At 39.0% G+C, this 25,210-nt stretch overlaps 1 protein-coding gene across 2 annotated transcripts in view; it reads right to left on the minus strand.

Annotated features, from left to right (window-relative positions):
* LOC128696265 (splicing factor U2AF 50 kDa subunit) overlaps window positions 1-23,895 on the minus strand; it is a 61,138-nt gene extending 37,243 nt beyond the window's left edge. The window contains exons 1-6 of one of the 2 annotated variants that reach the window (XM_053787417.2): window positions 23,711-23,895; window positions 18,667-18,793; window positions 18,286-18,437; window positions 11,884-12,167; window positions 3,017-3,191; window positions 2,204-2,292 (exon numbers count right to left, since the gene is read on the minus strand). In XM_053787417.2, coding sequence (XP_053643392.1) covers window positions 2,204-2,292; window positions 3,017-3,191; window positions 11,884-12,167; window positions 18,286-18,437; window positions 18,667-18,793; window positions 23,711-23,747 — 864 coding nt within the window. In that variant the 5' untranslated portion in view covers window positions 23,748-23,895. Of the gene's footprint in view, window positions 1-2,203; window positions 2,293-2,998; window positions 3,192-11,883; window positions 12,168-18,285; window positions 18,438-18,666; window positions 18,794-23,710 lie in introns of both variants that reach the window. The other variant, XM_053787416.2, reaches the window with a different exon arrangement.
* Between the last annotated feature and the right edge of the window lie 1,315 nt (window positions 23,896-25,210).

The raw sequence follows: 25,210 nt of genomic DNA on the forward strand, positions 1-25,210 counted from the left end.
TTCATACTTGAACAGACAATAACTTTCTGAAAGAAGAGATATACATACTTGCCACATCTGTTCACTGAAGACAGCTAGACCAAATGTTCTTAAAGAAATGTGATCTCATCCATCTACCTACCCTATGTTTCAGGAACACAAATTCCATTGTGGACAATTCATAAAATTAATGACAATCCATTTTGTTTCTGTGCACGCGATCTCAATATACCAAGGCAGATGGTAGTTTTCAAAATATATGAGCCCTGATTATTGCACTTTTTTACCTGCACCATAATCATTACTTCTAATGCAACATTTATGACCAAAGCAGAAAAATTATTTGACAATTCTAAAGGTGCATGTTAAAAGGTGAGGAGAAGCAAGTTAACCAAAATGTCTAACAAGCTGCTTTGTTCACCTTCAGCTGAAAAATAGAAACAAATTTTGACGGGAAAATTATTCTCTGAATATAAAAACTTTCAAATGAACAATACATTAAACCCTTTCAGGGTCCATGCCATAGATCTACGGCTTAACGTTGAGGGTCCAAACCGTAGATCTATGCCATGAGCTCAGCTCACTCTGATAAGCTGAGAGTGGTAAATTTGGGCCTAGATACGAGAGAATACATCTATGTGGTATGTGCGCACAACATAAAATAAATCCTGCAGCACAGTGTATAATGAGAGAAAAAAAAAGACCGTAATTTTCAATCAAAACAGCGACTTTGCAGTGTTCTTTTGTTATTTTTTTATAGTTGTATTTGCGATTACTTGGTCTCATTTGATAGAATGGAAGATATATTACATTACTAGAGATGATTTTGATTGGTTTTAGTATGGAAAATGGCTTGAAACTGAGCTCAAAGTAGCGGAAATGTTAAATTTTTGCCGACGTTCAAAAGTAAACAAATGACCTCACACGTCTAATACACGCCAGCTCGTGGGTCTAATATACGTTCACATATGTGCTGATATTATTTATACAATTATTACAATACTGCAAGACAGTAAATCTTTTATTTTTTTGGACTGAATAAAAATTCATTATGTGAATAAAAAATCAAAATGGAATTCATTTGTAAAGCCTGAAAACGTAACTAATGAACAGAGGAAATGTTAATTTAGTGCCAGGAATGCCTGCAGTGTTTATTCTGGACCCTATTTTGAAATTGGAATATTTTGAATTTTGTACTAAATTGGCCAAATTACCAATTTCCAATCACTATTTTGTAGTCGAAACAGTTGACTTGGCAATTTCTTGTGCTCAATCGATAGAATAGAAGTAATACTAGTGAAATAGCTAAGAATTTCGTCAACTGGAATAAGGTAATTGGCCTAAAATGGGAGTCAAAGTCGGCAAAATTGCCGAGGCGTAAATATCACTGACATTGAAATTCGCGAGGGTATAATTTCGTCAATTTTCCATCAAATTTCGTACTTTTTGTTTTATTACCTCCAGAAAAAGATTCTCTACCGTTTCACAAGGAAAAATGACAATTATTTATTGAAAATTCTTGGACCCTGGTGACCACTTTGAAATTTGGCCTCTGGACCCTGAAAGGGTTAGTTAACAATCTATCAATTTTACGAACTTTGAAATTACTTTATCAAAATTCAAATGAAAGTTCTAACTCAAGAGAATTTTTCCAAACCAAAATGGTACATCACTTACCTTACACATCACACACTATCATGGGAGCACAATAATCTTTACCTTTCCTAACATTATTTAAACTACCAATGGAGCAAGTAACAGTTTTTAAAATTCCAAGTAGTCTTTCACTTTTCCATATGGCTCAGAAGAAATCATCAGTCTTCAGATAGCTTACAATATTTAACTAAAACTGCACGATCAAAGTCATCTCAAACTGCAAACACAAACCGAATGTCAACTTAAATAGCGATGATGTAAACTGGCAAAAACTAACAATGCCTTTTCTAATGGCCATAATGTTACATTTTTAGCCACAAGAGCATTGGTGAATTCAAAACATTACTTAAATGTTCCTTAACAGTGTGTATTCCCTTGTAGGAGATTCACAGCTTTGCTCTTTAAAATGAGCCATGTGGTACAAATGAGGTAGCTAAACCAAAATGGCACCAAAATTAAGATGCAAAATACCTTTACAGGAAGATTCTAGCTTTGTTTTGGTCAGCAAGGTCTATGTTGTTGCTTTCCACCTCCTCTGGGAGCAGAATGTTAAAAGACAAGAACATACCTGATCTTCATTAAGGTAGTTGGGCAGCCCTCCAATAAAGATCTTATGAGGTGAATCGGGCACCACAGTTGAAACCACACCTGCAATAACTAAAGAAAAATAATTATGTAAAAATGCATTTCTGCATAGTTTTAAAGAATTACAAAAATATATTCACCATATACATCACTTTCATAAGCATTTACTTAAAATAAAAATGAAGTCGGAATACACACAGACGTATTTAATGAATTTATCTAGAAATGACTGCATTATGATTTTTGCTTACTAAGCGTAATTAAGTCTCAATTCAATTAGACCAGTGTCTAAAAATCAGGAAGATTTGGAGGGAGGAGGCACAAAGAGGTCTTTGTGGCAGGGGCTTGAGCATCTAGCAGATGTGCGAGAACAATAGATCGGAGCATGTGGAGATGTGGTTTTCAGGGTTTGACATGCAGTCAGTGCGAGAACAAGATAGCACTTATGTAGATTCAGGAAAATCCATTAGCTGGATTCAAGTCCTGGCTTTGGTAAGTACATTGCCTGCACTCTGTAGAAGTGTTAATGTTCAGAGGGCCATCTGAATTGTGAAGTCTGCATTTCTGGGACTTCTGATGAATACTGACGAGTTATTTCCTCGAGTCGCCCTACCATGGAGAAAAAAAAAATCCACATGTCCCTCTCTCCAACTTTATTGTGTGTGTGAAGCCCTTGAAATGATTACACACAGTAATCGGAATTAGATTTTATTATTCACTCCTGCAATCATTTAGACAATACCTTCAATATGTCTGGTGGACTCCCCGTGTTTCATACCTGGAATCTGTGTCGTACCTGGCATGGTAGTTAGAGTTGGATGCTCAGACATGCCTGGCATTGGTTGATAATCATGAGGTCGTCTGATTTTTAAACTCTGCCCTTTAAAATTAATACCATCAAAAGCTATTCCTTGAGTAGTTTCATCAATTGATCGGAACTCCAAGAAAGCAAAATTCTTGTCAAGGTTGACCTGCAAAGAAATAAATACATAGGAAGCTACTCATAGCACCTACAACTTACCTATAAGTAGTTCAATCCTTAATATTTTTAAATAAAAACATACCAATTTTCACAATTTTTAATTCAACCCTTTCACTGTCATTTATGTAGATCCAAGTCATAATCATAGCACCCTCTATTATGATGTGGGCACTCTGGGTGTGCTGTGTATGTATGTACATACAATAGGGCCCCACTTATATGGCAGGTTACCGCCATAAAGCGGAAATCTCCGTAAATTGGAACACTTTTTTCCACTTCTGGTTTGGTTCATTCATGTCTGTATTATACCGTAATACAAACACTTTAAACTGTGTACAAGCTGTCTCCACGTTGGTACAGTAGAATCAATAGAGAGGAACACTCCCACTCTCATGTAACACCATTTTTACAAGAAATGATGCTCTGAGTGAAGGCATACAAAAGGAATAATTTTCTACGGTTACCCCCAGTAATATTACTGTGTACACATTTTCTTTGATATTGTACTATGTTAATTTATTCTACTGTGGGGTGTATTTATCATGTTTATATGTTACAAAGCATGTTTATTATATAATTTTGAAAAAATATCATAGATGGATGAATGAAAATGTGTATATTAACGGAATATACGACGTTTGATGTGCCTACGAGTGAGTAGTATCATTATTAATATGGCGTTCGAGACATAAGACACTCTTAGTGATTTTAATGTGTACCTGCACACCAGCACAGTATGTAAGTTTACTTATGTACAGATAAACCTAAGTATAATTACCAGAGTATATATAAAATATAGGTAGTAGGTTGGTAGACAGCAACCACCCAGGGGGGTACTATCATCCTGTCAAGTGAGTGTGAAACAAAAGCTTGTAATTGTTTTACATGATGGTAGGATTGCTGGTGTCTTGTCTGTCTCAAATATGCAAGATTACAGGTACGTCTTGCTACTTCTACTTACACTTAGGCCACACTACACATACATGTGCATGTTTATTTATACACACTCATCTGAGTTTCCTTTGATTTTATCTTAATAGTTCTTGGTCTTATTACTTTTCCTTTTATATCCATGGGGAAGTGAAATAAGAATCTTTCCTCCATAAGCCATGCATGTTGTAAAAGTCAACTAAAATGCTGGGAACAATGGGCTAGTAACCCCTTTTCTTGTAATAATTACTAAAAAGAATAAGAAGAAGAAAACTGTCAAAGTGGGAAGTCTGAATGTGCGTGGATGTTGTGCAAATGATAAGAAAGAGATAATTGTGGATGTTATGAATGAGAAGAAGCTAGATGAAACAAAGATGAAGGGGGTGGGAGAGTTTCAGTGGAGAGGAATAAATGGGATTAGGTCAGGGGTTTCAAAAAGAGTTAGAGCTAAAGAAGGAGTAGCAATAATGTTGAAGGATAAGTTATGGCAGGAAAAGAAGGACTACAAATGCATAAATTCAAGGATTATGTGGAGTAAAATAAAGGTTGGATGTGAAAAGTGGGTTATAGTAAGCATATATGCACCTGGAGAAGAGAGAAGTGTAGAGGAGAGAGAGATTTTGGGAAATGTTGAGTGAATGCGTGGGGCGTTTTGAACGAAGTGTGAGAGTAATGGTGGTTGGGAATTTCAATGCTAAAGTGGGCAAAAATGTTGTGGAGGTAGTAGTAGGTAAATTTGGGGTGCCAGGGGTAAATGTAAATGGGGAGCCTTTAATTGAGCTATGTGTAGAAAGAGGTTTGGTAATAAGTAATACATATTTTATGAAGAGGATAAATAAATATACAAGGTATGATATAGCATGTAATGAAAGTAGTTTGTTAGATTATGCATTGGTGGATAAAAGGTTGATGGGTAGGCTCCAGGATGTACACGTTTATAGAGAGGCAACTGATATATCGGATCATTATTTAGTTGTAGCTACAGTTAGAGTAAGAGGTAGATGGGAAAAAGAGGAAAATGGCAACAACAAGCAAGAGGGAGGTGAAAGTGTATAAACTAAGGGAGGAGGAAGTTCGGGTGAGATATAAGCAACTATTGGCAGAAAGGTGGGCTGGTGTAAGTATGAGTAGTGGGGGTGGGGGGGGGGGGGTGAAGAGGGTTGGAATAGTTTTAAAAATGCAGTATTAGAATGTGGGGCAGAAGTTTGTGGTTATAGAAGGGTGGGTGAAAGAGGAGTGATTGGTGGAATGATGAAGTAAAGGGTGTGATAAAAGAGAAAAAGTTAGCTTATGAGAGGTTTTTCACAAAGCAGAAGCATTATAAGAAGAGTAGAGTATATGGAGAGTAAAAGAAAGGTAAAGAGAGTGGTGGGAGTGCAAAAGGAGAGCAGATGATAGAGTGGGAGAGGCACTGTCAAGAAATTTTAATGGAAAATAAGAAAAATTTTGGAGTGAGTTAAACAGGTTAAGAAAGCCTAGAGAACGAATGGATTTGTCAGTTAAAAACAGAGTAGGGGAGTTAGCATATGGGGAGATGGAGGTTTTGGGTAGATGGCGAGAATATTTTGAGGAACTTTTAAATGTCAACGAAGAAAGGGAAGTGGAAATTTCATGCACTGGCCAGGGAGGTATACCATCTTTTAGGAGTGAAGAACAGGATGTGAGTGTGGGGGAGGTGCATGAGGCATTACGTAGAATGAAAGGGGGTAAAGCAGCTGGAACTGACGGGATCATGACAAATGTTAAAAGCAGGGGGGATATAGTGTTGGAGTGGTTGGTATTTTTGTTTAATAAATGTATGAAAGAGGAGAAGGTACCTAGGAATTGGAGGAGAGTATGTATAGTCCCTTTATATAGAGGGAAGGGGGACAAAAGAGATTGTAAAAATTAGAGGAATAAGTTTACTGAGTATACCAGGAAAAGTGTACGGTAGAGTTATAATTGAAAGAATTAGAGGTACAACAGAATGTAGGACTGCGGATGAGCAAGGAGGTTTCAGAGTGGGTAGGGGATGTGTAGATCAAGTGTTTACATTGAAGTATATATGTGAACAGTATTTAGATAAAGCTAGGTAAGTTTTTATTGCTTTTATGGATTTAGAAAAGGCATATGATAGAGTGGATAGGGGAGCAATGTGGCAGATGTTGCAAGTATACGGAATAGGTGGTAAGTTACTAAATGCTGTAGAGTTTTTATGAGGATAGTGAGGCTCAGGTTAGGGTGTGTAGAAGAGAGGGAGACTACTTCCTGGTAAAAGTAGGTCTTAGACAGGGATGTGTAATGTCACCCTGGTTGTTTAATATATTTATAGATAGGGTTGTAAAAGAAGTAAATGCTAGGGTGTTTCGGGAGAGGGGTGGGATTAAATTATGGGGAATCAAATACAAAATGGGAATTGACACAGTTGCTTTTTGCTGATGATACTGTGCTTATGGGAGATTCTAAAGAAAATTTGCAAAGGTTAGTAGATGAGTTTGGGAGTGTGTGTAAAGGTAGAAAGTTGAAAGTGAACATAGAAAAGGGTAAGGGAAAAAAGGTGAGTGGTGCATTGAGGTATATGAGGAGACAAAAAACTTTATCTATGGAGGCAAAGAAGGGAATGTATGAAAGTATAGTATTACCAACACTCTTATATGGGTGTGAAGCTTGGGTTGTGAATGCAGCAGCGAGGAGGCAGCTGGAGGCAGTGGAGATGTCCTGTCTAAGGGCAATGTGTGGTGTAAATATTATGCAGAAAATTCGGAGTGTGGAAATTAAGAGGTGCGGAGTTAATAAAAGTATTAGTCAGAGGGCTGAAGAGGGGTTGTTGAGGTGGTTTGGTCATTTAGAGAGAATGGATCAAAGTAGAATGACATGGAGAGCATTTAAATCTGTAGGGGAAGGAAGGCGGGGTAGGGGTCGTCCTTGAAAAGGTTGGAAGGAAGGGGTAAGGGAGGTTTTGTGGGCAAGGGGCTTGGACTTCCAACAGGCGTGCATGAGTGTGTTCGATAGGAGGGAATGAAGATGAATGGTATTTGGGACCTGACGATCTGTTGGAGTGCGAGCAGGGTAATATTTAGTGAAGGGATTCAGGGAAACCGGTTATTTCTATATAGCCGGACTTGAGTCCTGGAAATGGGAAGAACAATGCCTGCACTCTAAAGGAGGGGTTTCGGGATATTAGCAGTTTGGAGGGATATGTTGTCTATACGTATATGCTTCTAAACTGTTGTGTTCTGAGCACCTCTGCAAAAACAGTGATTATGTGTGAGTGAGGTGAAAGTGTTGAATGATGAAAGTATTTTCTTTTTGGGGATTTTCTTTATTTTTGGGTCACCCTGCCTCAGTGGGAGACGGGCGACTTGTTAAAAAAAAAAAAAAATGAAAACTTTAAAACACTGAAATTTTGGAAAGTTTCCAGACAGACACAGAGCTCATGGAAAATATAAACAAACTGGGTGGGGCACGGTGACCATATTAGAAAGTCAGGTGGGGGGAGGGGGGGGGAGCCGTATAGCGAATTTGTTATAATTTGAAATGTCTGTATTAGCGGAATACCGTAAAACAGGGCCCTACTGTATGTTATTTTTAACATGTCTGTCGTCTCTCACCGAGGCAGGGTGACCCAAAAAACAACAAAATCCCCAAAAAGAAAAATACTTTCATCATCATTCAACACTTTCACCTCATATACAATCAATGTTTTAGCATAGGCACTCAGATACAACAGTTTAGAAGTCCCTCTAAATTGCCAATATCCCAAACCCCTCCTTTAAAGTGCAGGCATTGTACTTTCCATTTCCAGGACTTAAATCTGGCTAACCAGTTTCTCTGAATCCCTTCACAAAATATTACCCTGCTCACACTCCAATAGCTCGTCAGGTCCCAAAAACCATTTGTCTCCATTTACTCCTAACACACACACACACAAAACACACACAAAAATCACACACACAAAACACACACAAAAAACACACACAAAAAACACACACAAAAAACACACACAAAAAACACACAAAAAAAACACACACAAAAAACACACACAAAAAACACACAAAAAACACACACAAAAAACACACACAAAAAACACACAAAAAACACACACAAAAAACACACACAAAAAACACACACAAAAAACACACACAAAACACACACACAAAACACACACACAACACACACACAAAACACACACACAAAACACACACAAAACACACACACACAAAACACACACACACAAAACACACACACACACAAAACACACACACACACAAAACACACACACACACAAAACACACACACACACAAAACACACACACACACAAAACACACACACACACAAAACACACACAAAACACACACACACACAAAACACACACACACACAAAACACACACACACACACAAAACACACACACACACAAAACACACACACACACAAAACACACACACACACAAAACACACACACACACAAAACACACACACACACAAAACACACACACACAAAACACACACACACAAAACACACACACACAAAACACACACACAAAAAACACACACACAAAAAACACACACACACACAAAACACACACACACACAAAACACACACACACACAAAACACACACACACACAAAACACACACACACACACACACACACACACAAACACACACACACAAAACACACACACAAAACACACACACACACAAAACACACACACACACAAAACACACACACACACAAAACACACACACACACAAAACACACACACACACAAAACACACACACACACAAAACACACACACACACAAAACACACACACACAAAACACACACACACACAAAACACACACACACAAAACACACACACACAAAACACACACACAAAACACACACACACAAAACACACACACACAAAACACACACACACAAAACACACACACACAAAACACACACACAAAACACACACACAATGCTTGCTGGTAGTCCAAGCCCCTCGCACACAAAACCTCCTTTGCCCCCTCCCTCCAACCTTCTCGATGATGACCCCTACCATGCCTTCCTTCCCCTACAGATTTATATGCTCTCCAAGTCATTCTACTTTGATCCACTTTCTAAAACCACCTCAACAACCCCTCTTCAGCCCTCTAATACTTTTAGCAACTCCACACTCCAAATTCTCTGCATAATATTTACACAACACACTGCCCTTAAACAGGACATCTCCACTGCCTCCAGCTGCCTCCTCACTGCAGCATTTGCAACCCAAGTTTCACACCCATATAAGTGTGTTGGTACCACTATACTTTTGTACATTCCCTTCTTTGCCTTCATGGATAATTTTTTTTTTTGTCTCCACATACCTTGATGCACCACTCACCTTTTTTTCTTCAGCAATTCTATTAACCTCATCCTTTATAAGTCAACTCCCAAATATCTGAAAACATTCACTTCTTCCATGTACACAATAAACTAGCCACTTCGGTGGCAAAATCTAAAAAATCTTCCATACTCCCTCTCCAATGTATGATCCAATTTTTCTTTATCTAAATCGTTTGATACCCTCATCACCTACTCTTATCTATTATTCGCTTTCAACTTCCTACCTTTACACACACTCCCAAACTCATCCACTAACCTTTGCAACTTTTCTTTAGAATCTCCCATAAGCACAGTATCAGCAAAAACTCCCATTTTATATTTGATTTCCTATAATTTAATCCCACCCCTCTCCCCAACACCGTTGCATTTACTTCTTTTACAACCCCATCTATAAATATATTAAAGAACCATGGTGACATCACACATCCCTGTCTAAGACCTACTTTTACCGGGAAGTAATCTCCCCTCTCCTATACACCCTAACCTGAGCCTCACTATTCTCATAAAAACACTTTACAATATTTAATAACCTACTACATATTCTATACACTTGCAACTTCTGCCACACTGCTCCCCTATCCACTATTATGCCTTTTCTAAATCCATAAATGCATTGAAAACTTCCCAATTGGCAATTTTGCCAATTTCTAACCACTTCACTGGACAGTTGAAATTGCCAATTTCACACAAATTTCAGATGCCAATTTCCAAATAGGGTCCAGAATAAACAAGACAGACATTCCTGGCACTAAAATAACAATTTCTCTGTTCGTTAGTCATGTCCCCAGGCCCCCCTCTTACATTTCTTTTGTTTTCCACTTTGAATTTTATTCTCACAAAAAAATAAGATTTACTGTCATGCAGACTACTGCATTAGTGTAGAAATGGTATAAATAATATCAGCGCACTTTTGAAAGAAAATTAGACTTGCCAGTTGACGTGTATTGGATGCTGGCATGATCTGTTTACTTTTGAACTTTGGTAAAAATCGAACATTTCTGCTACTTAGAGCTCAATTTCAAGGTACTTTTCATTGTGAAACCAATCAAAATCATCTCAATTTCTGTAATATGTCTTCCATTCTATAAAATGAGACTAGGAAAACTAGAATACAACCATAAATATGATACCAATATACAGTGCAAAGTCGCTGTTTTAATCCAAAAAACACGGTCCAAGTTTTTTCTCTCTCTTTACGCATTGTGTGCTGCAGGATTTTTTTTATACTGCGCATACTGACCACAGACCCATTCTTTCATATGTAGGCCTACCACCTTTCTCGCTAGATTTGAAGGCAATAGAATTTAGGCGTTCTAGTACGTCAATAACCCTGATGCGCAAGCCGTACTAGTACGTCGGAAACCCTGAAAGGGCTAATGAACAGAGGAAAAGGCTGCCTTTGTGGCTGGAAAGTCTAGAGTTTATTTTGGACTTATTTAAAATGGAATTTGTTGAATTTTGTGTAAAAGTGGCTAAATTATTGACTTCTGTACACTTTCCAGGGTAGTTCCAATAGGGGAATGAGCAGTTTCTTGCAATCAACTGATAGAACAGAATGAGTACTAATAAAATAGCGTTAAATAGGCCTCAGAGTGGACAAAATCACTGATGAGTAAATGTCACGCAGACTGTAAATTTCATACCTGTGTAATTTCGTAAATTTCCATCAAATTTTGCCTTTGCCTTTTTGTTGTCATTACTTTCAGAAAAAGATTTGCTACTATTTTAGATTTTTTTTAAATCTAAACAGTGAAAGGGGATAAATGTTCTAGCAATGCATTCTTTTACACTATCACCTTCACAGAATACCTTTAGTATTAATTTTAGGCACAAGCTAGAATTTTTTACTTTATTTTCTCATCTTCAGTTAACAAATATCTGAAAAATAAGAGATATGATATTAAACTTTTGGCATTCTTTTAAGTGACAAATTTTGTCAGTATACACTGAAAATTATGAGGTTCATGTACCATACAGCTATAACACCATGGAAGTGTTCTAAAGAGATTTTTGAAGCAATGAGTTATTAGTACATCTTGCCAGACACACCAAGTCTACATACTGCAAATATACTGTAGCTATGAGACTTCACTCTTCTAAGCCTCCAGGATGGTTACCACTGTATTGCTGGAAGTAGTATTCAGCAAGACATCCCAAAACTACCATTCTACAGGTTACCTAAAGATTTCAAAAGACAATGCAGATGGATTTCAGCCTTGAAGTGTAAAGATGGAGTCAATAATGGTTCATTAAAATGGTAGGGGTTTGCCTTCGTGCTGGCTTGTTTCCTAATACATGTCAAATTGTTTTACATTAACTGAGCCTTCTTTAGGCAAGGAGTAACCGTTACACATTCATTTTTATTTTTTTTTTAACTATGTAACTACTACAAACCTGACAAGCAAGAACTGGGTTTCCAGCAGCTTGGGCAAGACCAGCAAGATGCATCTGCTGGTTGAAGAATTCCATCATCTCTTCCTCTGTTACACCAAATGGAATATTTCCTACATACAGACGGCGTGCTTGTCTAGTGATGGTGGAACCAACAACTGGTACTGGCTGGGGAACATTAGTGACTTCTGGAACTGAAGGGACTACTGCTGCTAATGGTGGTATTTGTCCTGCACTGGGTGGTGCAATTAGAGGTACTGTCACATTAGATGGAATCTGTCCAGCAGCTGTAAATAAAATACAAACTATTAAAAGAAAAAGAAAGAAAAAAAAAGAAAAAAAGAAAGAAAAAGAAAAAAAGAAAGAAAAAGAGAAAAAGAGAAAAGAAAGAGAAAAAGAAAAAAAAAGAAAAAGAAAAAGAAAAAGAAAAAGTAAAAGAAAAAGAGAAAAAGAAAGAAAAAGAAAAAAGGAAAAAAAAAAGAAAAGAAAGAAAAAGAAAAAAAAAACAGAAAAAGAAAAAAAAAAGAGAGATAAGAAAAAAAAAAGAAAAAGAGAAAGAAAAAAAAAGAAAAAAGAGAAAGGGAAAAAGAAAAAGAAAAAAGGAGAAAGGAAAAAGAGAAAGAAAAAAGAGAAAAAGAGGAAAAAAGAGAAAAAGAAAAAAGGAGAAAAAAGGAGAAAGGAAAAGGAGAAAGGAAAAGGAGAAAGGAAAAGGAGAAAGGAAAAGGAGAAAGGAAAAGGAGAAAGGAAAAGGAGAAAGGAAAAGGAGAAAGAGAAAGAGAAAGAGAAAAAGAGAAAGAGAAAAAGAGAAAGAGAAAAAGAGAAAGAGAAAAAGAGAAAGAGAAAAAGAGAAAAAGAGAAAAAGAAAAAGAGAAAGAGAAAAAGAGAAAGAAAAAGAGAAAAAGAAAGAAAAGAAAAAAAGAGAAAAAGAGAAAGAAAAAAAGAAAAAAAGAGAAAAAAGAAAAAGAAAAAAGAGAAAAATGAGAAAAAAAAGAGAAAAAGAGAAAAAAGAAAGAAAAAGAAAAGAGGAAAAAAAGATAAAAAGAGAAAGAAAAAGACAGAAAGAAAGAGAAAGGAAGAAAGGAAAAGAGAAAGGAAAAGAAAAAAAAAGAAAAAAGGAGAAAAAAGAGAAAGAGAAAAAGAGAAAGAAAAGAGAAAGAAAAAGAGAAAAAGAGAAAAAAAAGAAAGAAAAAAGAGAAAAAAAAAAAAAAAAAAAGAAAAAAAAAAAAAAAAAAAGAGAAAAAGAAAAAAAAGAGAAAGAAAATAGAAAGAAAGAAAAGAGAGAAAAAGAGAAGGAAAAAGAGAAAAAGAGAAAGAAAGAGAAAAAAAGAGAAAAAGGGAAAAAGAGAAAGAGAAAAAGAGAAAGAAAAGGCAAGGCAGTTGCAGGACGATTTAGTTAAAAATGCCTGCAACTAGTGGTGATGTTAGTGAATTCCATAAAGGCCAGCAAAGGTTGATTTGGGAGATTTAAGAATCATAGTGGCATACACAGTGTGGTAAGGCATGGTGAGGCTGCCAGTTCGGACAAAAAAGCAGCTGAATTTTTTTTTTTTTTTTTTTAACAAGTCAGCCGTCTCCCACCGAGGCTGGGTGACCCAAAAAGAAAGAAAATCCCCAAAAAGAAAATACTTTCATCATTCAACACTTTCACCTCACTCACACAATCACTTTTTGCAGAGGTGCCCAGAATACAACAGTTTAGAAGTATAAAAAAATACGTACACAATATATCCCTTCGAACTGCCAATATCCCAAACCCCTCCTTTAGAGTGCAGTCATTGTACTTCCCATTTCCAGGACTCCAGGAGTACATAGACATTCAAAAATTAAAACCCCAACAAGTGTTTAATCGTGACCAAACAGGCCTGTTTTGGAAGAAAATGCCAAACAGGACCTACATTACACAGGAGGAAAAAGCACTGCCAAGACACAAGCCAATGAAAGACAGGGTAACTCATGTTTTGTAGTAATGCTAGTGGGGATTGCAAAGTGAAGCCTCTACCCATGTATCACTCAAACTCCCAGTGTTTCAAGAAAATGTCATTAAGGCTAATTTGTGTGATGTGGAGGGCAAACAGTAAGGCATGGGTCACTAGGGACATTTTCTATGATTGGTTCTATCATGTGTTTGGCCCCACTGTGAAAAATTACCTCCTGGAAAATAAATTGGACCTCAAGTGCCTCCTGGTATTAGACAATGCTCCTGCTCATCCTTCAGACTTGCCAGAGCGAATTGCAGGGGAGTTGAGCTTCATAAAAGTGAAGTTCTTGCCTCCTAATACCACTCCTCTCCTCCAGCCCATGGACCAACAGGTCATTTCAAATTAAAAGAAGCTGTACACCAAATTATTATTATTATAATCAAAAAGAAGCGCTAAGCCACAAGGACTATACTGTACACCAAAGCAGTGTTTCAAAAGTGCTTTGAAGTGACCTCAGACACTCGACTGACCCTAAGAAAGTTTTGGAAAGATCACTTTACTATCCTCAATTGCATAAACCTTATAGGTAAGGCTTGGGAGGGAGTGACTAGCAGGACCTTGAACTCTGCTTGAAGGAAATTGTGGCCAGAATGTGTACAAGAGGGATTTTGAAGATTTTGGGGCGAACTCTGAGGAGCCTATGCCAGTTGTGGAATCTATTGTGTCATTGGGGAAGTCTATGGGGTTGGATGTTAGTGGGGAGGATGTGGAAGACTTGGTGGAGGACGACAATGAAGAACTAACCACTGATGAGCTGCAAGAGCATCTGCAACAGCAAGAGACCACAACTGAGGAAATTGCTTCAGAGGAAAGAGAGATGGAGGAAGCTGCCTTCTTCAACGATTAAGGAAATTTGTGCAAAGTGGATTGACGTGCAAACCTTTATGGATGAAACTCACCCTGACAGCTATTGCAAGCCGTGCTGGTGACTTACAATGACAATGTCGTGGTCCATTTTAGGAAAACCATAAAGGAACACCAGGTACAGAGCTCTATGGACAGATTTTTGGTGTGACAGAGGTCCAGTGACTGTCAAGTTGTTCCCAGTGGCATTAAAAAAAAAGGGAAGTAACCCCAGAAAAGGACTTGGTACCTAAAGTCCTTATGGAAGGGGATTCCCCTTCCAAACAGTAATACACCTCCATCTCCCCTCCTCCCATCTGATCACTCACTAATAAATCTTCAATAAAGGTGTCATTTATTCTTCATGTAGTATTTATTGTGCATGTATCCTTGTTTTTCTGTATAGGAAAATGTATATTTCATGTGGAATTTTTTTTTTCATACTTTTGGGTGTCGAACAGATTAATTGGATTTCCATTATTTCTTATGGGGAAAATTAATTCAGCTACACAAATAACCCACACATAAAAGACAGAAGCTTACGACGACGGTGTGACTTTGTCAATGGTCCAAGTCGGACCGAAACGTCGTCGTAAGCTTCTGTCTTTTATGTGCGGGTTATTTGCGTATCGTTCCAGTCACGGTATTGTGCCTTTTTGTTATTTATTAATTCAGCTGACGATAAATTCGGCTAAGGACAAGTTCTCTGGAACGAATTAAAATCGTTGGTTGAGGGTCCACTGTATATGCTTGTTTTGTTTTACACTATTAAAACAATGGCTAAAAATTTTCTGAAGCACCACCACTAATTTTAGCTACGAGCCACCACTGTCCAGGACTCGTGTCCAGCTCATTGGTTTCCCTGAATCCCTTCACAAAGTATTACCATGCTCTCACTAAAATAGCTCATCAAGTCCCAAAAACAATTCATCTCCATTCACTAACACGCTCACACATCTTTTTTTTTTTTTTCCAACAAGCCGGCCGTCTCCCACCGAGGCAGGGTGACCCAAAAAAGAAAGAAAATCCCCAAAAAGAAAATACTTTAATCATTCAACACTTTCACCACACTCACAAATTATCACTGTTTTTGCAGAGGTGCTCAGAATACAACAGTTTAGAAGCATATACGTATAAAGATACACAACATACCCCTCCAAACTGCCAATATCCCAAACCCCTCCTTTAAAGTGCAGGCATTGTGCTTCCCATTTCCAGGACCCAAGTCCGACTATATGAAAATAACACGTCTGCTGTATATCCAAGCCCCTTGCACACACAACCTCTTTCACCCGTTCCCTCCATCCTTTTCTAGGACAACCCCAACCCCTCCCCTACAGATTTATACACCCTCCAAGTCATCCTGTTTTGTTCCATCCTCTCTAAATGACCAAACCACCTCACCAACCCCTCCTAAGCCCTCTGAATAATACTCTTAGTAACTCCACACCACCACCTAATTTCCACACTACAAATTCTCTGCACAATATTTACACCACACATTGACCTTAGACACATCTCCAATGCCTCCAGCCTCCTCCTTGCTGCAGCATTTATAACCCATGCGTCACACCCATATAAGCATGTTGGTACCACTATACTCTCATACATTCCTTTGTTTCCACGGATAACATTCTTTGTCTCCAAAGATACCTCAATGCAACCACCCAAGGAGGTACTACTGTCCTGCCAAATGAGTGTAAGACAAATCTGTATTTATACAGTTTTACATGATAGGAGTGCTGGGGTGTCTCTTCTGTCTCAAACACACAAGATAACAGGTATATCTTGCTACTTTTGCTTACACTTAGATCACATTATACATGCACGTATCTCAGTAGTAGTACCAGTTCCTAGTAACCAGTTACCAGTAACCAGTGTACCAGTAGATGACTCACTACCAACAGTCTGTGTGAATCATTGACTGTATTCATATTGCTGCTGACCATAGCAGGATTTCAAACACCCTCACCCGTAGGCACTGAGTCAGTCAAGATAGGGAGCAGAGAGGCAGGTCGGCTGTTGGTGCCTTCCCATACTTTCCGTTATATTATACGTACTACCAGCCTACGTGAGTATTCTTACCCCATCCACTTTATCGAAGAACCCACATGACACGTATACATTTATGTACACACTCAGTTTTTTTTTTTCTTATTTCTTGTTCCTATTATTTCTCCTTTCATATCCATGGGGAAGTGGAATAAGAATCTTTCCTCTGTATGCCATACGTCTTGTAAAAGTCAACTAAAATGCTGGGAGCAATGGGCTAGTAACCCCAGTAACATATATGGAGAAAAAATACACTAGAGTTGTGGTACTAAATTTTGTATGGGTGGGAGACATGGATTTTGAACATTGATGCAAAGATATTTGACAAAGTGGAGATGCAGTTTGAGAGTAACGTGTAGTATGATGTAAGTATGATGTACAAAAGGTGTAGAAAGTATAATGTAGGTTTTGGCATTTTGAGAGGATGGAAAGGGGGAAAGAATGGTGTATTAGTGGTATGGGAGGTAGCAGGGATAGAGGTCATCCCATGAATAGTTCAAGGGAAGTGATAAAGGAGTCAATGAGCTTTAGAGTCTTAAGCATCCAACAAGCTGGTTTATGCAAGTTAGGCATGAATAAAGACAAGTGGTTTTTAATGGGCATGCTGTTGGAGTGTGAGCAAGTTAACATTCACGAAGGGATTCAGGGAAACCAGTTAGCCGGACTTTAGTCTTGGAGGTGCTTACACCAAGGGAAGAGCAAGAATATTGCAGTCTTGAGTGTAAACTGAATAGTGATGTTAGAACATTATGGCAAAACAGCTACTGAAAGAATGAGGGTGAATTTATGTCCTTTGAATCACCCTTCCTTGGCAGATGGCTGTCATTATTCAATGTCTTTGGATTGTGATGAATCCAGTTGCCCTATATTAATTATGTTACCCTTTATTCTTTTTTGTTTTTTTTCAACAAGTCGGCCGTCTCCCACCGAGGCAGGGTGACCCAAAAAAGAAAGAAAATCCCCGAAAAGAAAATACTTTCATTATCATTCAACACTTTCACCACACTCACACATTATCACTGTTTTTGCAGAGGTGCTCAGAATACAACAGTTTAGAAGCATATACGTATAAAGATACACAACATATCCCTCCAAACTGCCAATATCAATATTCATATCAATGCATAATAAAACTTCACACTATAAATTATTGGAAGCTATAGTAATCTTTGTAAAATTTCCTTCTATTCACAACAATTTGTAAATTCAATGACTCCAAAAATTTCCATATCATTTTAGTAAATGCATGGTTGTGAAAGATTCTAACCTAATCTCCCTAATAAAATGAAAATCAAAATTACTGATCTGATACAAATCCAAGAAACAATAAAAAATTTAAATGTTTCAGTTCATAAAAATAGACCGATACATTAATGCTTATGAGAAACTAAATCAACACTCAAAATCTACTCTACCAACTTCCTGCAAGTACATACCATTAAAAAACAGAATTCACTAAACTGAACTCCCACCATATGGAATTACAGCCCTGTACTGTGTTAGTAATCCAAATAATGAACAATTAACCAACCTTGCATTGCTTTGTACTGAATAGGTGTAATGTGTTCAAAACCTGGAGGTGGTTTATCCCAATACAATGAAGGCTTCTTGCGGCGAGCCTTCCTTCTAGCTTCTCTGGAACGTGATCTAGATCTTGAGCGTCCCTTTGACCCAGACCTAGTTCTGAAAGTCGTAAGTCAAATGCAACACTTATTTACAAACTAATAAAAAATGGCCACCCAAATGCTACCTTACTAAAGCAAACATCAAAAAAAAAATTCTGATGTATCCCTATCCTATATTTTCTGAAAAAGTTCAGTCACTAAATTGGTTTGGCAACTAGGATTTAAACTTGTTAGAAACATGACACCTCTGAAACGTTTGTTCTTAGAGAAAAAACTATGCTACTTACTTGTGCTTACGGCGTTCACGTGATCGAGACCTGCTGCGTTTCTTGCGGTCCCTGTCCTTTTCTTTATCTCTATCTTTATCACGATCCTTTTCTTTATCCCGATCCTTTTCTTTTTTTTCATCTCGTTCTGAAAAATAATTAATGCAAATCATTCCTATACAAGCCAAAATTTTTATTACATTCAGAAGGGAGCACTAAACCCACTGAGGTTTTATAGTGCCCAGGGGAACATGGAGAATGGAAGAAATCAGTCATTCCAAGGAAGAAAAGGGGGGTAAGTTGAAGGCACTTCCTTGAAAATAGACTTAGCAATATTAAAATGTCATACAAGTCCTGTTATATTTGTTTAATAGTTCCAGAGATCATCCACACAGCTCAGCTAAAAATTTCACATTCTTCCTGGGTGAAATATGATGGCAACAAATCATACTGTGCAGTACATGCCTTTGTGAAGTAGCATGACAAGTTTCAGAGCTATCGATCATGCTGTCGAAGTTAGATGGGCATTTTTTTGTGTTGACAGAGCATTGCGATTTTTTTTGTATAACAGAACAGAATAAACCATACCACGGGCGGGGATTGAACCCGCGATCAGTGTGTCTCAAAACTCCAGACCGCCGCGTTAGCCACTGGTATGGTTTGTTTGCAATCGTGTCATTACGATTTCATGAGTCAACAGAACAGAATCTTTAAAGCAATGAGTCGGTGTTTTGAATGGTATTCTCAATTCAAAGCAGGACAAATGTCAGTTGAGGATGAACGCTCTGGTTATCCATTAACGTTAAATTCAGATGTCAAAATTGAAAAAGTGAGGAAGGCTTTTCATTAAGATCAAAGAATTCAGGACATTGCAAGTGCTGTAGGAATTTCTTATGGGTCGTTTCAAAGCATTCTGACTGAAAATTTGAACACGTGGCGAGTGGCTGTGAAATTTGTGCTCCACCTGCAGACTCGAAACCGGAAAGAATATCACTTGGTTGTGTCCAGTCCTTAAAAAAAAGATCGAGGATGACCCAGATTTTCTTTCTACCGTCATACCTAGAGGGGGTTTTGGGGGTCAACAGCCCTGTGACCTGGTCCATGACCAGGCCTACTAGCAATGAAACTTGATCTATGGCTATAACCCAAAGACCAAGCAAGTTTTCACAATGGGAAAACACCTACCCACTCAGGCCACAAAAATGCATGCCAAGTCAAGAACAATTTTTTTTTTTTGGGGGGACAGTGGGAATTGTTCATCAGGAATTAGTTCCAGCAGGAATATATACCTTTGAAGAGTTTCGAGAGTTTATCTACTCTGAGCCTGGCCATGGGAAAACAATTATCCAAAAATCTTTCGTTATGGGTCCAAGATGGTTTCAGGGAAGACCTGAGAAAGAAGCTTCCAACATTGTGGGTGCCCAACAACTGGTTCATTCACCATGATAATGCCCCTGCTCATGCAGCCTTGTCTGTCCAGCATTTTCTGGCCAAAATCATGACAGTCACCCCCCATCCTCCCCAGAGCTAGCCCCCCCCCCCCCATGACTTTCCCTCTTCCCAAAAATAAAAATGGCACAAGGGGCAGAATTTTAACAACATGGAGAGTCAATAACAGGACACACTAGATGCTGTTAGGAAAGAAAAGTTCCAGAAATGTTTCTAGAAGTGGCAGAGGTACCGGGATCAGTTTATAGCTTCCCAAGGCGAGTATGTCGAGATTATTATTATAATAAAAGAGAAGCGCTAAACCACAAGGGTTGAGTATACTGAGAGAACTTAACTGGGCAAGTATGTTAGCCTGTATCTTAATTGTGTAAAATTGGCCAAATTACCAACCTGTGCACTTTATAGGGTAGGTGTAATAGAACGAGCAGTTTCTTGTGCTCAATTTATAGAACGAAAGGCACATTAACAAAATAGCTAAGAACATGGTCAAATGGAACAATGGCACTAGCTTAAAACAAGACTCAAAATGGGTGAAATCACAGATGCTTAAATTGTATCGAGACCGCTACTTTGAGCCTGCATAATTTCGTAAGTTTTCAAACAAACTTTCGGGTCATACCTTCAGGGAAAAAAAAAAATTAACTACTTCAGAAAATTAAGAAAGAAGTGTACAGAGCAATATTAATTTTGGGGGTCTGGACAGTTTAAGGATTAGGAATATGACTGAAATATACAAGTGAACAACTGGAATAAAAAGGATATAAATAATGTGCAGAAAATATCTAACCAAGACAGGGCTAGCAGCAATGGAATAAAATTTAAAATAGTTAGATTTAAAAAGAGCAAAAGAAGCACTGCCGATCTATTGGCCTATGCTAGGCAAGTCAAACTCGCACCCACTCATATACCTGTCCAACCCATTTTTAAAGCTACCCAAAACTTTTGCTTTGGTGACACTGCTCAGGAGTTTGTTCCACTCCTCCACAATTATTAACAACTAGTGCTTTCCTATATCCTTCCTAAATCTAAATTTTTCCAACTTGAACCCACTGCTGCAAGTCCTGCCTTGGTTAGACATTTTCAGTAAATTATTTATAGCCCCTTTATTCATTCCTGTACTTCATTTATACACTTAATCATATCCCCCCTCCCCCCTAATGTTAGGCATTTTCAGAGTGCAGATTCAGGGCCTTCAGTCTATCCTCAAAGAATTCTGATACAGGGGATCAACTTTGTCATACTTCTCTATATGTTTTCCGGTGCATCTGTCCACTGTATTATGGAGACGAACTGAGCAGCACTTGGCTTTTGGATTAATGCTAACGAGGATAATCTTTTTTGTATGCAGTGACGAAAAGCTATATACATAATTCATTTTATAAGTGCCATAATTATTCTCTCTTTCCCAGGCTTAGAACCATGAATTTGTCTACAGTGAACTGTAAGTGTTACTTTCCCCAACCAGCACCCTCACCCAAATTTATTTGATGGCCTATTTTAGCATCAACAAATTTGTTTGCTCCTATACGTATATTGTGAACAACTGGGGCCAATACTGACCCCTGTGGAACACCGCTTGTAACATGAAGTTGTAGACGAGTGGAAGAAACTCCCAAGCAGGGTCAGTGGGGAGACAACTTTGGGTATGGAAGCTATTTACTATTACATTCATGGGGGAGTGCTAAACTCATAAGGGTCATATAGCCCCTGGGGAAATGGGAGACATTCTGGTTCTATCCAAGGGGAAGGTTGGATCAAGAGCCTTCCATCACCTTCAAGGAACCTCCTAAATGGTAGCTTTAAATACAGGTATACAAGTGGGTGTGGATGGACGAGAGCTGGATGTACCAAGCAAAGGCCATTTGGTCCACTGCAGTGCACCTTCATTCTTTAGCTATGTTAGGTTTTTACATTTTCTTTCCATTTGCAAAGCAAAAACAAATTTCCATTGCACAATCCACTTATTGTAGGAAGGCGAGATTCCACTGTGGAATACTGCTTACCAGTGAAAATGTCTTCCTCTGTTGTGCCTCATCTGCCTGTGCTCATCAAGAATACAGTATTGAATACCTGCTGCTAGGCTGAGGGACTAATTACCTTTACTTCAGCCTTTCCAGTCTTAAAGAATCAGACACTTGTGCAACATTTGGGAATCTTTATTGAAAACATTTTGCCAGCCAGTGGGTTCTTCAGTCTAATAAAGAGAAGAACGGAGAAAGATTAGTAGTAGTTTGAGTTACGTAATCAGTCCCTCTGCCTGGAGTCTGTGTTCAGTCCATCAATCTTGAGGAAAGTACCGCATATGCTAGGAGTGGCTTTTATATTGCAGTCAGGTGAGGAGGCAGTCACCAATGAATATATCCACTAGTGTAAGTAGGTTATGCCCGTAGGTTAATAAAAATCTCTTTTTACAGGTACATGTACAAGATATACAGGCCTAACTGACATCAATGACATACTATTATACAGAAACCCTCATTATGCAAAGCATTTCAGGCAAATTAAGTCAATTTTGTCCCAGGATGCAACCCGCACCCATCAACTAACACCCAGATACCCATTTTACTGATGGGAGAACATGGATCCCAGGACCTAAGTGTGTGAGCCTAGTGCACTACAAGCTATGGGTTAAGCAAGTATGGATTCTCTTTATGAAGATCTCAAGAAGTTGCAGTGTCTGACACGTGATGTAAAAGGTTTAGAAAATCAACAAGTTGAAGAATGACACTAGAATATATGGGAATCTTTACTGAGGGACTGATTACCTCAAACTACTCATCTATTCTTCTCTGTCTTGCACTGAAGAAGCCAGTGACTAGAAAACCGTTCCTTAAATAAATTACGTATAATTATGGGGAGCGCTAAACCCGATGGGATTATACAGCGCCTGTGGAGAGGGAAGAGTGGAAGGTATTCAGGCTCAATTCAGAGAACTGGAGCACAGATCCAATTCCCTAGATCAAGAGCCCCTCACCAGCATCAAGGAACCTCCCTTGAGGGGGTCCCTCCATAAAGATTCCTAAATGCTGCATCAGCGTCTCATTCTTCAACTTGTCGTTTTATAAGACACCATTTTCTCTTGTTTTCATCCCAGCATTGTATTGATACAGCCATAATAAAGATACCCAGTTGTTGCACACGGTGTTTAATTCTTCAACTTGTCGGTATTATACACATTAGGGTAGCTATGTGCCAGTAGACCTTCTGCAGTGCTCCACTGCTCGTCGTCAAGCACCAACGCTGAATATCATGAGTGGCGCCACTATGCATTTCATACTCAATATTTACCTTCCCTAGACACCATTATTTCCATGTCAAAACAGTTCCATTATATCATTTACTTTTGTTACATTCACAGTGAAGCGCTAAACCAGCAAGGGTGTGGGGTGGGGGTAATGAAACAATCAGGTTCGATCCGAGGAATGTGAGGTCATTTTCTAATTCCTTGGATCAAATGCCCCTCACTAGTGTCAAGGAGCCTCCCAGGAGAGGCCAATAATGTGGTAGAAGTGCGTGAGAGTACCAAAATGGCGCGGCGCAGCTGTACATAATTGTCGGTGGGCACCACCAAAGCTGTGGTGGCCGCCATCACCACACTTTTTCTCCTCACTCTTACCTTTCTCTGGCTTCTCCTTCTCCCTGTCTTCCCCCATGATGGCAGTCGTGTGCTGGTGCAGCCTCTGCTTGCTGCTCTAACGCTCACAATTAACACAAAGACCACAAAATAGAGCAGAGCGGTGCCTCCCACCGGCACCGCAGACACATCCAATATGGCTGCAAGCTTGTGGACGCCCTAACCTGCGCCTTCTGATTGGTCAGCCTGCTACACACACTCATCTCTGATTTGCCAAGTGCCTTCACCAATCGGTCGATGATTGGTTAGGCTTCTATTCTAACTGATTACTAGTTGGCCAGCGCGGTCGAGCTACCCCACTTTTGATTGGTCTTCCCTACACCTTCCCAGGGCGGGCCACTCAAACCACAAAATAATATAATATAATATAATATTACTTGGCTTTCTGTCTTCGTGTTTAGCTTCTGGTGGACTAGTCAAGGAGATTACCCTCGAAGGCTTGAGAGGTGCGGTGGGAGCTCAAGACCCCAGGTTCATGGAAGCAAGGACCCCAATGGAAATAAGTCTCTTTGACTTTTTGGGGCTATCCTAGGTTCTCTACATATATGTTGCTATGTATGATAATCTATGTAACTGTAAGCTGCTATGTATTATAAGCTATTTAGCTGTATGCTATGTATACTTAGCAGTCGTGCGGTGGGACATCCTTGCCGACTCCTCCAGTAGACCAGCTCCTCCCCAAGAGCACAAATGTCCCACTGGGATACCTGGAGTTTACCTGGAGAGAGTTCCGATCATAGAAAAAAGTCGCCAACACAATGCTCACCAATGCTTCAGGAAAGGACAAAGCTCGTCCCCTAGCGGTGAAGGCACAACAGTCAGGAGATTTCCTTCTAGCAGTTCCCAATTCCTCTCTGGGCACTCGACTCGACCCACAGGCCATTCGGATTGGTGCTGCTCTTTGCCTAGCCGCCCCCATACTCACCGAACATAGGTGCATTTGCAGCAGGGCGACGGCTGATCAGTTCGGACTTCATGGTCTTGTGTGTCCCACATCAGAAGGAAAGTATGCTAGACATGAGGTCAACGACATCATAAAGAGAAGCCTTGCCAAAGCCCATTGCCCAGCTCAACGGGAACTCCAAGTACAGAGGTCTGACAGAAGTCAAAAGCGTCGTGGAGCCACTATGCTACCCTGGAAGGATGGTAAGCAGATTGCCTGAGACTACACCTATGCTGCCACATTGGCAGACACCTACTTGCCATACTCTGGAGCTGATGGGGGTGGAGAACCCATGATAATACTCTTCAGGTCGCTTGTTCTATCTAGGCTGGAATATTGCTGCACACTAACAGCACCTTTCAAGGCAGGTGAAATTGCTGACCTAGAAAATGTACAGAGAACCTTCACGGCGCGCATAATGGAGATAAAACACCTCAATTACTGGGACTGCTTGAAGTTCCTCAACCTGTACTCCCTGGTACACAGGCGAGAGAGATACATGATCATATACACCTGGAAAATCCTAGAGGGACTAGTAC

The sequence above is a fragment of the Cherax quadricarinatus genome, chromosome 39, assembly GCF_038502225.1.
Source record: "Cherax quadricarinatus isolate ZL_2023a chromosome 39, ASM3850222v1, whole genome shotgun sequence".
NCBI classification, from domain to species: domain Eukaryota; kingdom Metazoa; phylum Arthropoda; class Malacostraca; order Decapoda; family Parastacidae; genus Cherax; species Cherax quadricarinatus.